The 15,194-nt window shown below is 36.7% G+C and overlaps 1 protein-coding gene across 5 annotated transcripts in view; it reads right to left on the bottom strand.

Annotated features, from left to right (window-relative positions):
• The window catches only part of LOC107814933 (transportin MOS14), a 97,030-nt gene that overhangs the window by 41,658 nt on the left and 40,178 nt on the right, over nucleotides 1-15,194 (bottom strand). For all 5 annotated transcript variants that reach the window (XM_075234556.1, XM_075234559.1, XM_075234558.1 and 2 more), the window contains exons 11-12: nucleotides 5,324-5,458; nucleotides 4,525-4,605 (exon numbers count right to left, since the gene is read on the bottom strand). In XM_075234556.1, the coding sequence (XP_075090657.1) occupies nucleotides 4,525-4,605; nucleotides 5,324-5,458 (216 nt within the window). The remainder of the gene's footprint in view (nucleotides 1-4,524; nucleotides 4,606-5,323; nucleotides 5,459-15,194) is intronic.

Genomic DNA, 15,194 nt, shown 5'->3' with positions numbered 1-15,194 from the left:
ACAAAAGATTTGGTTTGTTAAGTATCTTTGGGAATTGAAATCACAAGGCGCAAGAAAAGTACCTTTTCATTTAAGAGGAATAATCTCCTGAATTTATTGGTTGAAATAGAAAAATCAGGTGATAAGCCTTGAGGTGCACAAGTGACTACAAACATAAAAATTATGACAGAGGGAGTTCATTGTTTAAAGATCTTGAGATGCACAGGAGATAAGCTGGGAAGTTAAAACCATCTTACAGGACGTGACCTGACACTGTTACTTGGGTAGTGTAGTATGAAATTCATGTCTACTCCAACTAGTAATCATTGGGTGATTTTGGGCCAAATCTTGTGTCACTTGGAAGGAGCACCTGCCGCAGTCTGCTCTATATTAACCACTTACGTGTTTCAGATGCAGAATGGGGTTCTAAAGCTGCCTGGAGGACAAGAGGATACAGGTCTTGCTGGAGATGGAGTAGTAGAAAAGGTAAAAAGTAGTGGCAGTCCCCCGATCTAGTGTTGAACCAAGGTAATGAGCTACGCACAATCCATGTGCGAGGTAATGCAGATATGCAGTTGATAGATGAGGTTTGGTCTTAAGACCACTCAACCTGCTAAGTTGTGGTGTGATAATCATCATGCTCTTTATATTGTTTCTAACTTAGCATTTCATGAGCGAACTGAACATATAAAGATTGATTGGTTGTTGAAGTGTGTGACCATCTCATCTAAAAGTTTAAGTTGTTAGAGAGAGCACACTTTTATTTACTGATGTCTTGAACATACCCCCTCATATGCGGGCATGATTCTTTTTCATGGGCCAAGCACGTGGAAGTTCTTTTTGATAATAGGTGACAGTAAGACTCGAACCAAGGACCTTTGCCTTTTCTAATACCATGTTGAAGTGTGTGATCATCTCATCTAAAAGCTTAAGCTGTTAGATAGAGCACACTTTTATTTACTTAATTATGTCTTCATCAGTCGTTTTGTTTACAAAAAGATTTAACAGAAGATTATCTCGATAAGGCATATCATGATAGGAGAAAAGTTAGGTGATATCTTCACAAAAAATCTGAATAGAGCTCCAACCTGACAGTGTTGTAAAAAGTCAACCAATTACGCATATAATCAATCAATGTATTTTGCAGTGGTAATAAGTTAGAGTAATTATAGGTACTTATATTGCAGGATAGATTCTAGGGACTCATATCCCATTAGTTAAGAGATATACTAGGAAGAGCCGTACACGTAATCTTCCATTCTACCAAATGAGGGTGTGAAAAAAAAACCCTTTTATGGCATAATCTATATACTAGATGTGAATATTGTGTTTACACAAATATACGTGATCATGACATCTAGTGCATGTACAGAACATATATAGTTACACCGCAATTGGAGATGATAGGATAGAATGGCAAGGAGATACTAAGCGATATTTACAGTACAAATGTATTGCGTAAGGCGATATGGAAGTTTGACGCACCAACAAAAGTCTCTTGTTTCACATTGAGTGAAATTTACAATGCAATCTCCAAGCTGGGAAATCTTAGAGAAAGGAAACCTATTTATGTAAGTTCGTGTAGTGGAGCACTTATTCTTACATTGTTGAACGGATAGATGGCATTAGGCAGTGGGCCAACTGGGCTCTTCCAGAGAAAGTATCAGAAGCTACTATAAGTTGAAGGGTCGAGCAGCTTGGGAACTGAGGGCATGGAAATCAAGCCGGTAGTCATTTTACGGACAGTTTGATGAAAGGAGTAGGTGGATGTTTCATGGCAATGAGATGAATTTAAGAAACATCAAGAGCTCATTTTTGTTTCATTTACAATTTTATCGTAAAGTGTTGAAGACATAATTAAGCAAATGGATCATTATCAAAAGAAGTTCCACGTGCTTGACCCATGAAAAAGAATCAGATCGCACATGAGAAGACATGTCGAAGACATATTTAAGAGGGTGTTTGGATTGTCTTAAAAGCTGGTCAAACCAGCTTAAAAACATTGTTTGGCTTATTTTGGAGTTTGTCGAACACCAAAAGTGCTTTTAAGCCAGTGTGCGCCTAAGTCCTGAAGCTCAGAAAAGCTCAAGGAGGGCGCTTCGCCTCGCTTAAGTTGCACTTCAGTGTAAGGCAAGGTACTAAGGCATGCCCCTTATTGCCCATGAGTTCTCTCTTGAATCAAGCGGCACTAACAATAACGATAATCGGAAATAAGTGTATTAGCTGCTAAGGGAAACATTATGAATGAATTTGTTACTTTGTTCTTGAATTACATATAAGTTTTTTTTTTTCTTCATTGCGCCTTTTTTAACTAAAGCCCACACTTTAAGTGCGCTATGCGCTTAAAGCCCAAATAGACCTAGAGCATTTTTTAGAGCTTTTCGCCTTTGACAACAATGTTTTAAGCCAAAATAAGTCAAAAGCAACAAGTTGGACATACCAGCTTATAGCTTGTTAGCTTAAAAGCTTTATAAATTTGACCAAGTCTTTTAAGTTATTATTCTTTACATTCTTTTACAATCTCCAAATAGTACTCTTAGGGAATTACAAGAAACTGGACTTGTTTTACATTACAGACTCATCACATTTAACAAGTCCAACAAATCAGAAAAGTTTAATACACTGTTTCCACTTTGCCAATAGTACAAGTTTTGGAGACATCTGAACTTGAACAAGGATAAATACTCTTTTTTGCCTTCAAAGCACCTCATATTCTTTCCATCCAAACAGTCCAAGCAATGCATAAGGGAATAGCCCTCCAAACATTTCTACTACTTGCTTCTACCATTCTCTCTTATTTGAATTTCACTCATAACCAATTTTGAACAAAGTGAAAGGTGGTTGTACCAATTAATGTGTAAACAATACTTCTGGGATCTGGTACCTGAAACCGTAAAGAATTTGGCATCTGAACTTGACAATATCAGCAAGAAACGAATTTGAAAGCCATCCTCATCTATTACGTTTGTGGGGGAATATCAAATTTACAAATTGATCATTTATGGAATATAATCCTCAACTATTACTTTTTACAAAAATGATGTTTTAGTTAAATTTTGTCGGCTCTGGCTATCTGAATGCTTTGAATTTTTATATGAATATTTTGCACTATTTAACTTTGCTTTTCACTTACAAATTTTAATCAAATTATTAAATATTAAAGATTATATGTTATTTAAATAAATAAATTATATTTATTAAAAATAAATTTATATACATTTGATAACTTAAAGTTAATTGAGACACAAATCAATTTGTATTTGAACTAATTTAAACTTAAAATATTGCAAAAATAAGCTCAGTTTTCCTATTGACAGTTTTAAGGATATTTCAATCATTTTAACAGAAAAAATGCTTGTCATTACCTTTTTATCAAACATATCAACAACTTATTTCAGTTTTAGCACTTCATCCAAACACGTAATTGTTTATTCATAAATTCAGCTCCGACACTTAATAATTGTTCCTCAACACTTGGTGCTTGAAAGCTACTTAAATTCAGCTAAACCAAACAGGCTCTAAGTAATTAAAAGTGTGCTTTCTCTAATAGCTTAAACTTTTTGATAAGATGGTCACAAATTTAACATAAAGAAAGAATTGTTTTTTGTATAGATAGATGGGTAGCTTACATTCATGATGATATAAACGTTTTGGCACCATTTGGTGAATTGGAAAACTTACATCGAATTACAACAACAACAACATACCCAGTATATTCCCAAATACATTTGGACATTTACTTGGGGTTTTATCAAGGAAAAATTCAAACACCTAACCTAAGATGAAGTAAATATTTTGACAGAGATTTTAATAAGTGGAATTTTATTGTCAAAACGCCATAGGAATAGATCATGACCTTATATCTATCAAACATATTTGTGAGGATACCTTAAATGCAACTTCTAATTATTATTTAGTTCAGCTTTGGATTTTGAAAACATTATTTTATCTCTTCCAAACATCTAAATAAAGGGTTCATAATTTTGATTAACAACAGTTTAAGTATACGAGCTCTATAGCCAGATATAAGTGCATTGGTGCAATTAAAACTAGGTGTTAACTACAGCAATTGAGCCTCTGCCTCTCGCACACAGCTGCGTGAGTTCATAGTGCAGCTAAAATAGAGTCGATGGTCTATGCTATTAAGTACTGAACGTTCTCACTGTTCTGAAACACTTTTACCTCACAACGCTACACATATCAGTAACAGGAGTATAGACAATCATCCAGCGGGTATTGTCGCATTGGAATCATGCTTCCACCTCTACCAAGAAATTGATGGCTAAAACTATCCACGGTTTATTGCTGCAGCAGCAGTTATAAAAGTAAAATATGATGTTCTTCCTGTGTTTTTGGAAAAAGAACTTTATGATTTATTTTCTCTTCTGTTTGTCCTTTATGTTTTTCTTTTCATTTTCTGCTTTAGATTCTGACCTTTATCCCAACGCTAGACCACCAAGAATTCAGTATATAATGCAGCATCAAGTAGGAGATGAGCACAAAAATGCATATGTTACTGCCAAGGTTTTGGTTCACAGTACTAACCGCATTAAGTGCAAACATTTTGGCTTCCACCTCCTTCCAAGGAATATGTAAGCTGTTACTGGTCCAACCTCCAAGGAAGATCTGATATTTAATACAAAAGCAAAAGTCATTTGACTAATAGTAGAAGTTAGATAATAAAGTTGCTAACTTAAAAATAAGTTCCAGAAGTATTTAAAAGACTGTCAAAAGATGAAAAGAAAAAGAATTTTAAACAGGGAAATAACCAAATAAGATCATTATTTAGCAGTAACCGCAAAATATGATAAGGAAATACTGGCTAGGAAACTAGATATGAATAGTGGTTGCATCTTTCTGTTAAAGATGAGAGGGTAAATGGATGGTGCCAGGTACTGATAGGACGAGAAGGAAGAGAGGTGACAAACTTGAGCAACCAAGAAAATAAAAATCTGAAGCAAAAAACATGTCCAGTCATTGAAAGATGACGAACTTGAAAGGAAATCATTTGCTTCTCGGGTTAGGCTCAAATTACAGTACATATGTCTGGAATTATCTGGTCTAGTTTTCTGAGTCAAGAATGGAAACTAAGGAAAAACCTGTGTAGGAATTTCCAGGATTACACTATGGCTGCTACTCAAAAGTATTGTAGAAATCAGAAAAACTATTTAGAGAACTTCATAGAAGATTGGGTGTCTTTCGTAAAGAGCCATACTTTTTCTGAGGCTTCTATTTTTTTTTCCTGGTATACTGGTTGCATAAGGGTATTTATACCCTTATAATGAAATCTTATAACTTTATCAAAAAATAAAATTAATTACCAAACTTTTGGGCTAAATGATACCTTCTGGATAAATGCTGTAGAACCTAAAAGCTGACAAACATCCACTAGAAGCTCTGTCAGGTTCATCCTGAATTGTTCAAGGCTGTCAGGCAGGTCTACCATTACTCCATCACCATAAAAGGTAGAATCATCCACCTGTTTAAATCGAGACCCATAACCCAAAATAAATAAATAATACAGTAAAAGACTAAGAAAAAGATAGAATTAGTTTGGGGTTACTTTTATGCACGAGAACAATTAACAGTAAGTACACGGAAGGTTACTAAAAGCTAGCCAAGGTAATTATTTCGAACCTAGTTTATCAAAATGATTTACAGCTTACATTAAAGATTAGTCTACCACAAGACTCAGGTGAGGACATTGGGAGGAGATTCGGATAATTTTCCGCTTGTGATGGGGTAACACCAAGGGTCTGCGCTCAGCTCGTTCTTATATGCCTTTGCGATGGACGCACTGACGCACCATATTCAAGGGGATGTGCCATGGTGTATGTTATTCGGTGATGATAAAGTACTGATTGATGAGACGCGAGGCAGTGTTAACGAGAAGTTGGAGGTTTGGAGACAGACACTAACGGTTTTAACTTCAAGTTGAGCAGGACCAAGACAGAATACTTGGAGTGCAAGTTCAGCGACGTGACGGGGAAGACGACATGGACGTGAGGCTTGATTCACAAGTCATCCCCAAGAGAGGAAGTTCCACGTATCTTGGGTCAGTCATCCAAGGGAATGGAAGATTAATGAGGATATCACACACCGTATAAGGACGGGGTGGATGAAATGGAGATTAACATCTGGTGTCTTGTGTGACAAGAATGTGCCACCAATTCTACATAATGGTAATTAGACCGACTATGTTGTATGGGATAGAATGCTGACCAGTCAAGAACTCCCACATCCAGAAGATGAAAGTAGCATAAATGAGGATGTTGAGATGGATGTACGGGCATACTAGGTTAGATAAGATCAGGAATAAAGATATCCGGGTGAAGGTGGGCGTGACCCCCATGGAGGGAAGCGAGACTTAGATAGTTCAGGCATGTGAAGATGAGAAGCTTAGATGCCTCAGTAAGGAGGTGTAAGCAGTTGGCTTTGGTGGGTATGAGACGGGGTAGAGGGCGGCCTAAGAAGTATTGGGGAGAGGTGATCTGGCAGGAGATAACGCGGCTTCAACTTACCGATGATATGACCCTTGATAGGAAGGTGTGGAGGTCGAAAATTGGGGTAAAAGGTTAGTAAGTAGTCGAGCGTTTTTCTGTTCCGTATCGGGCTTTTTAGGGCTAGTATGTTGTTCTTAGATTACTAGTATTACATGCTATTTTCTTACTATCTTCCACTTCGATTTCCTAGTATCTTGCCGTTGTTACTACTTGTTATTGCTTTCTACCATCTTTTTTTTGGCTCTTAGATTGATGTCATTATCTTTCTGGCCATTGTTGTTGTTATTGCTTGTTTCTATTGTTCTTTTATCTTCCTGAGCCGAGGGTCAATCGGAAACAGCCTCTCTACCTCCCAAGGGTAGGGGTAAGGTTTGCATACACACTACCCTCCCCAGACCTACTAGTGGGACTCCATTAGGTTTGCCGTTGTTGTTGCTACCACTGTAGTACAATATGTTTATATTTACTGAAATATTAACGCATGAGCAAAAATTTTACCTGTCTACCAATCAAATTTTAGAGGCAGCCTCTAAGGACTAAATGATTATAGAACACCAAACAAGCTTGTGAGAAAAGAGAGAATTAAAAATTGAGATGAGAGAAGACAAAAACAACTAACAATCCCTTAGTGCAGGACAAAATAAGATAAGAGTCTTCAAGATTGGATGGTAAATTATGTCAGCCATCCTATGACATTATTGCTGGTAAATTCATGGGTTTAGGGGACAAATGGAGGAGATTAGGGGTGGGCATAATACCGACCGAACCGAAAAACCCGACCGAACTGTAAACTTTGGTTCATTCGGTTTTGGTTTTTCGACTTATTCGGTCGGTTTGCGGTTTATGTATTCCATAATTTTGGTGTTTGGTTCGGTGCTCGATTTTGCAACTTCGATTTTCGGTTAAACCGAAAAACCGAAGTTTTCTAAAATGGGTCCTAGCCTAAGTTGCTCTGACACGGCAGTTTAGGTGTCGTACCCGTGTCGACACGACACTAGTATGGGTGTGGGTATGGAATCTGTACCGGATTTGGTCAAACAATTATGGGTACTTTGACCGCGATGGACGGGTAAATTCGAGATGAGATACAATTTGATTTTCGAAATCAGAACCAAAACTAGGGTAAATTTGAAGAAAATAGCATACATATCTAGGAAATCAATCATTTACTTATCTACAAGTTGAGAATAAAAAATAAATCCACACTTTACAAGCTATACATAAGTATTCCACAAAATTTCTCATAATTTAGATATTTTTTTTATTTTTTTGAATTATTTTTAGTCGGATCCCTGCACCCGTATTCGTACTAGGATCCATGTCATCGAAAAAATTTACATCTCGAAGGTCCGACCTCTAGATCTGCACCCATGTCGGACACCCGCACCCGTGTCCGAGCAACTTAGGTCCTAGCCTCTGGACTCCTCTTAAGTTGTCTAGACCAACTTTTTCACATATTTACATTATAAAATTTGAAGCCCAAACCCAAATAAAGTCCCACACTCTAAAAATTATCCCTTTTTGTTTGCCAATGCATCTTTCATCTTTGTTTGCTTGTGCGTCGCTGATGTTGTCTACGAGATAATTATATTGCAAGTAATATTTGTCAAATAAATTTATATTTCCTACATCAACTAAATGATTTGGCTAATCATATTATAAAAGTATCGCGTTTTCGAGTTTTAGTTGCACTAAAACATGAAATTAGTCATATTTTTTAGTAGAAAAAGTCCGATTTAAAAGCTCAATACGATAAGACCAAACCGACCGAATTGAATCGAAAATTGACCGAACCGAACTAGCAAAAACCGAAGAAACCGAACTAATTTTGGTTCGGTTATTGGTGCACCAAATAGAAAACCGAAAACCGAACAAACCGAACCGAACTTCATGAAAACCGAACCGAATCAACCGACGCCCACCCCTAGAGGAGATGGAACAAATTATGCATTTCTACTGCTACGTTCTCTATTCTGGTGAATGGGAGTCCATGTTTTTTCTTTGGGAGTTCGAGAGGGAGTGAGACAGGAAGATCTATTATCTCCCATGTTATTTATATTAATGATGGAAGCGTAAAGCAAAATGATGGATATGGCGGTCTCTTGAAGTCTTTTGAGGGGTTTCTTAGCTTCGTTTAGAGGGCATAGCAACATGATGGTCACTCATGACTCACCTTTTATTTGCAAACGACATTCTGGTTTTTTGTAATGCAGAAGTTTCCCAGATACCATATTTAAGGCAGATTCTTATCTGGTTCCACGTTGTCTCGAGACTCAAGATTACCCCTAGTAAGTGTGAGATCAGTCTTGTAGGAGCAGTGGACAGTATTGAAAAGATTGCACAGGTGATGAACTGCAAGGTGGGTATTTTACCTATTACCTATGCTAGATAATTAATATAATGGTAAATAAGTATAGTTACACATGAAATAAGATTAGTGTATGTATTGTGTAGTGTTATAAATAGGGGTCGATTAGTGTATATATTGTGTATTGTTATAAATATGATTCCTTGTATTATAGTTAAACGCATCAACAATATATTTTTACTCTGATATTTCTCACATGGTATCAGAGCGGCAGTGAGAAATATCAGGGATAGAAAAAAAATCAGTCACTGTGCGTCTTTCCGGTGACTCCTCAGATCTGATCTGCGTAAACACACATTCGATGAGTGTTGTGCAAAAACCAACACCATCATTAGGTTCAGAAAGCACCGACGACCAAACCCCAGTCAACCTCTCCGGCAGCAGGCCCCTCACGCGCTGGCAAAAGCTAGGGTTCCGGCGAGTGCGTGAGTTCACGCGCCGGCGAGTGCAAACTTTTCCGGCCACATTTTGACAAAGCTCATTCAAGACAGTTTGATAGTCCACTAATTCCGAGCCTACTCATACCTTTTTTTTTATTCCGATCACTTTGAGATTTTTCCGGCGGCTACAATGATTTTTCCGACGAAGCTTCTTTTTGACAGATTACTCACGAGGTTATTCCAAGTCTGTCCATTCAAGTCTCATCAAATTCCGACAACCTTTTTTATTTTTCGACAAGACCTGTGCAAATTACGGCGACTGATCAGTTTCTGACGAACCACGGTGTTCTTTTCCTCACTGTTTCTATGAGTTATTATTGTTCTTGATTGTTTCTGCTATTTTTTCCAACAATGTCTTTGGGCCTAGATGTTTTTGGTTCTAAAAGCACGGGTTCTGGAAAGTCAAGTTTGATGATTACTTCGGAATCCTTAATGGGAAGTTCAAACTACTTAACCTGGGTTTCTTCTGTTGAGTTGTAGTGCAAGGGTCAAGGTATTCAAGATCACCTATCCAAGAAGGCTAGTAAAGGAGATGAAAAGGTCAAAGCGCAGTGGGAAAAGATCGATGCTTAGTTATGTAGTATCCTATGGCGATCTATTGATTCCAAGTTGATGCCTTTGTTTCATCCATTCCAGACATGTCATTTAGTTTCGGAAAAGACTCGCACTTCATACACTAATGATATATCTCGTTTCTATGATGTGATATCGCGAATGACAAACTTGAAGAAAAACTAATTTGATATGCCTACTTACTTGGGACAAGTACAGCAGTCATAGAGGAAATTGAGAAATTGATGCCAGTTTCGGCTAGTATTGAAAAGCAACAAGAGATGTTTCTAGTTGTTACACTTGCTAGACCTCCTAATGACCTTGATTGATTCAGTATGTGACCAGATTTTGGCTAGTCCGACTATCCCTACAGTTGATGAATTATTCTAATACTTCGCCTTGCTGCAGCACCCAGTCACCCAGTGATCTCATCACTAATCACACAGACAGTTGACTCCTCTATTCTCACATCAGAAACAATGAAAAATTGGGTATCTCAAACTATGGAGAATAGACGATGAGGAGGTCGTTTTGAAAGATCTCGACCCAAGTGCTCTTATTAGGGGTGGGCATAAAATCCGAAAAATCGAATTCCGAACCGAACCGAATTAATTTGGTATTTCGGTTTCGTTTTTTTCGGTATTTCGGTATACTTCGGTACAGAAATTTCGGTATTTCGATACGGTATTCGGTATTGAGTTTTTGATATACCGAAATATTTAAGTCCAAGCCCACCTATATTTCTATTTTCCAGCCCAATAAGCCTAAGCCCAACACCCCAAGTCCCATAAATCCTAATTCCCTAATCCCTTAGCGGGCCTAGCAGCCTCCTTAGGCTTAGAGACTTACGGACAGTAATTTGAGCATTTAAAGAATCACTGTTTTTAGGGAATATACACCATCAATTCCATTTCTCTTCTCTGATTTGGCAATCAAAACAGTGGCAACGAACTAATTATTCTTGAAAAAATGGCTTTGAGTTTGCCTTTGAGTGGTTGAATTATCAGCAGAAGTCATAAGAGACGTTAGGCAATAGGCAATAGGCAATAGGCAATTAGGCATAGCATAATCTTGGGAGATTTGAAAGACTTTGGTATAATACCGAAATCATACCGAAACCGCACCAAACCAAATAAGAAAATACCGAACCGTATCGAACTACTTTGGTACGGTATTTGGTATGCACAATTGATATACCGAATACCGAAATACCGAACCGTAATTATTAAATACCGTACCGAAATACCGAACGCCCACCCCTAGCTCTTATAGTAATAAACTTGGACACTCTCGTGAACTGTGCTATTCTTTGCATGGTCAACCACCAGAAATGCTCATGTTGCTTCGATCAAGACTACAGGCAACCAGGGATTTTCTTTATCCAGAAGGGAAATATAATGAGTTCCTTCAGTATCGAGCAAGTAAGAAGACATCTCCACAAGTAGCCTCGATGCTCAGTCCAATACTTTTGTTGCTGTTAATTCTTTTACTTGTGTTTCTCGGTTTAGTACTCTTGGACCGTAGGTCATGGACTCAGGCGTTTCTGATCATATCTCTGGTAATAAATAATATTTGTCAAATCAGTGTTATAAATAGCGCTCGCCTCAGCGCTAATAGCGTGAGGCGAGGCGAGGCGAGACAGTGTCGCTACAGACCATCTGTTGCGATGCGTTTCAAAATAGCGCTCGCCTCTGCCTGTGTGGCGAGAGGCGACAGTGTCGCGAGAAGCGACCGTAGCGTCGCCTTTTTTTTTTTTTAAAAGGCAAAGACTTAACAAAAGGGGTCGCGATTATGGCTTGACAACAGAGCTTCTTCAACTTGAACAAAACAACAGAGCTTCTTGATGTTCTGAACTCGCGATTAGGGTTCTGCCATCGTCTTCTTCTTTCAGAAGCTTGAGGTTCCTGCCATTGAAAGACCAGGTATGCTTCTTCTTCTTTCTTCTTTCTCCTTCTTCTCTTCTTCTTTCTATATTTTTTCCTCTGTTTTTTGTCGAAAAGAACAGAAACAGAGGTCTGTTTTGTGCTCTATTTTTCGAGCAAAAACAGAGGTTTTTCTTCTTCTCTTAACAGAAACAGAGGTTTGTTTTTGTGCTCTATTTTTTTTGGTTCTGTTTTGGCAAAATAACAGAGGCTGCTTCTTCTCTTAACAAACGCTCTGTTTTTTTCAAGCCCTGTTTTGTTTGCCTTTTTTTCAATTATTGACTTATGACTATAGAGTAGAATTAATTGCATATTGACTTGATAATTTTTTTTCTATAAAACAGCTTTGAAATGGCGTCATCCGATAGTAATAAATGAAATGATATAGCTTGGAATTATGCTATACAAGGCTCATCAAGATCCGCAATTAAATGTGTTTTGTGAAAAAAACATATCATGGTGGGATAACTCGTCACAAGCAACATTTGATAGGTGGATTTAAAAATGTAGTACAATGTCCCCTTTGTCCGCCCGAGGTTAGGGAGGAAGTAAAAGCGTTTGTTGATAAGAAAAAAGTGACAAGAACTCAAATGAATTTTGAAGCATCGGTGAATCTAATTGATGAAGATGATGAAATGGATGAAGATGGTGAAATGAGACCTCCCCCCCCCCCCCAAAAAAAACTCATAAGATATCTTCAAATAGTTCTAGTGGGTCATCCACGACGGCACGTACAGTGACAAAAGGTCCTCTCAATCTTTATTTCTTGGCAAAACAACAAGAAAAGGGAAAAGGTGAAGAAGGTCCAGGTATAGAAGCCAAGAAGATTTTGAGAGACCGCGCCGTAAGTGCCTTTGCAGCATGGATGTATCAGTGTTTAGAAAAGCGATCGCTTCGTCGCTTTAAGCGCGAAGCGACCCAGTGTCGCTTCTAGCTGCCTGAGGCAACTCGACCGAGGGAAGCGCACGCTTCAATGGAGGAATCGACGAAGCGACGAAGCGAGTAAAGCGATGAAGCGATCGCTTCTGTTAAAAAAGCGCAGAGGGCCCTTTATAAAATTAAAAAAAAAAACTTTGGGTCTGTTTTTTTATTATACAAAACAGACCCTAAATCGACAAAAATTGGCCATTTCTTCTTCTCTCTTCTTCGATCGACGTCGACCAAAGCCTAGGGTTCAACTTCATCGACATTGCTGACCAGTCCAGGTAATTTTCTTCTTCTCCTTTCTTCTTCTCTTTTTTTTCTTTCTTCTTTCTTTCTTCTTCTTGTTCCCGTCAGATTCTGCTTTTTTTTCTTTCTTTTTCCTTCTTTCTTCCTTCTTCTTCTTCGTATATCTATGACAGTCCAGTTTGCACTGTTCAGACTTCAGCGTCTTCTTCTTCCTTTTATCTCTAACCCGTCCAGATTTTGTTTTTTCCCCCCTTTTATTCTTCTTATTTATTAATTTTAATATGTATTTTAGTTTATAAAATTAATTATTATTTATATATGTTATATTTTTCAGTTTATTTGATTTTTTTAATGTATATTTCAGCATATAAAATTAATTATTATTTATATATGTTATATTTTTCAGTTTATTTGATTTTTTAATGTATATTTCAGTATATAATATTAATTATTATTTATATATGTTATATTTTCAGTTTATTTGATTAATTTTATATGTATTTCATTTTAGAAAATTAATTATTATATATATATGTTATATTTTAGTTTATTTGATTTTTTAATGTATATTTCAGTATATAAAATTAATTATTATTTATATATGTTATATTTTTCAGTTTATTTGATTTTTTAATGTATATTTCAGTATATAAAATTAATTATTATATATGTTATATTTTCAGTTTATTTGATTAATTTTATATGTATTTCATTTTAGAAAATTAATTTTAGAAAATTAATTATTATATATATATATATATGTTATATTTTAGTTTATTTGATTTTTTTAATGTATATTTCAGTATATAAAATTAATTATTATTTATATATGTTATATTTTTCAGTTTATTTGATTTTCTTAATGTATTTTTCAGTATATAAAATTAATTATTATATATATGTTATGTTTTCAGTTTATTTGATTAATTTTATATGTATTTCATTTTAGAAAATTATATATGTTATATTTTAGTTTATTTGATTTTTTTAATGTGTATTTCGGTTTATAAAATTAATTATTATATATATTATATGTATTTTCAGTTTATTTGATTATGTATATTCTTATATCTTAATAGGAATTTCAAAATGTCTTAAAGATCGAAAGATAAAGACCCGGCTTGGCGATATGACGATAGAGTTAATGAGAAGAATACAAATATTGTATGCAAGTTTTGTAACAAGATTACAACGGGTGGAATTTATCGCTTTAAATTCCATCTTATTGGTGGCGATAGAAACGTCACAAGTTGTCCGAAATGCCCACCGGAGGTGAGGGATGAAATAAAGAATTTTGTTGAGAAGAAGAAGGAGCAAAAAAATAAAATGAGTCATCAACCATTGGTGAAAAATCTTGATGATGATGATATTGAAGAATTGTCACTTCCAACAAAACGGGGAAGAGATGCAATCTCTTCAAGTCATGGATCAACGGGTACGAGTAGGACTAAAGGTCCTATAGATTGCTATTTCCCAAAGAAGCCGGAAGGAAAGAGCGGTGGAAAAGATGTACAAAAAATTGCTAAGGACATTTTGAGGGATCGTGCAGTTAGAGCTTTTGCACGATGGGTCTATGATGCTGGGCTCCCCTTCAATTGTGTCAACTATACTGACACTTTTGGAGACTTTATTGAGGTCGTTGGTCAATACGGACCTGGAATGAAGCCTCCCACTTATCATGAAATTAGAGGTCCTTATCTTAATAAGGAAGTGGAGGAGACTAATAAAATTGTGGAGGAACATAAAGTTGCGGGGAACAAGTATGGCTGCTCCATTATGATGGAAAAGTGGACGGAAAGAACTGGGAAAATGATTATTAACGTGTTGGTGAATTCTCCCAAGGGAAGTTTGTTTCTTGAGTTCATTGATGCTAGCGACTCATCCACTGACCACATCAAAATGTTCACCTTGTTTCAGAACACCATTGAAAAGATTGGCCCAAGCAAAGTTGTTCAAGTGGTCACTGATAATGCGAGTGAAAATGTGAAAGCGGGTGGCATGGTGGAAGGAGCGTACAAGAATGTCTATTGGACTCCATGTGCGGCTCATTGTATCAACTTAATCTTCGGGGACATTTTCAAGGAAAAACCCTTCTCTACAGTTTTTGGCCAGGGCGTTAGGGTACATTCTTATATTTCTCAGCGGCCCTTGTTATTGAATATGATGAGAAGATTCACCAGACAAAAATTTGGTGAAACCGGGCAAGACAAGATTCGCCACTGCTTTCTTGATTTTACATAGTATCCACTTGCAAAAATCC

The sequence above is a fragment of the Nicotiana tabacum genome, chromosome 17 (assembly GCF_000715075.1).
Source record: "Nicotiana tabacum cultivar K326 chromosome 17, ASM71507v2, whole genome shotgun sequence".
NCBI lineage: Eukaryota > Viridiplantae > Streptophyta > Magnoliopsida > Solanales > Solanaceae > Nicotiana > Nicotiana tabacum.
This window is presented reverse-complemented; position numbering and strand designations above follow the sequence as displayed.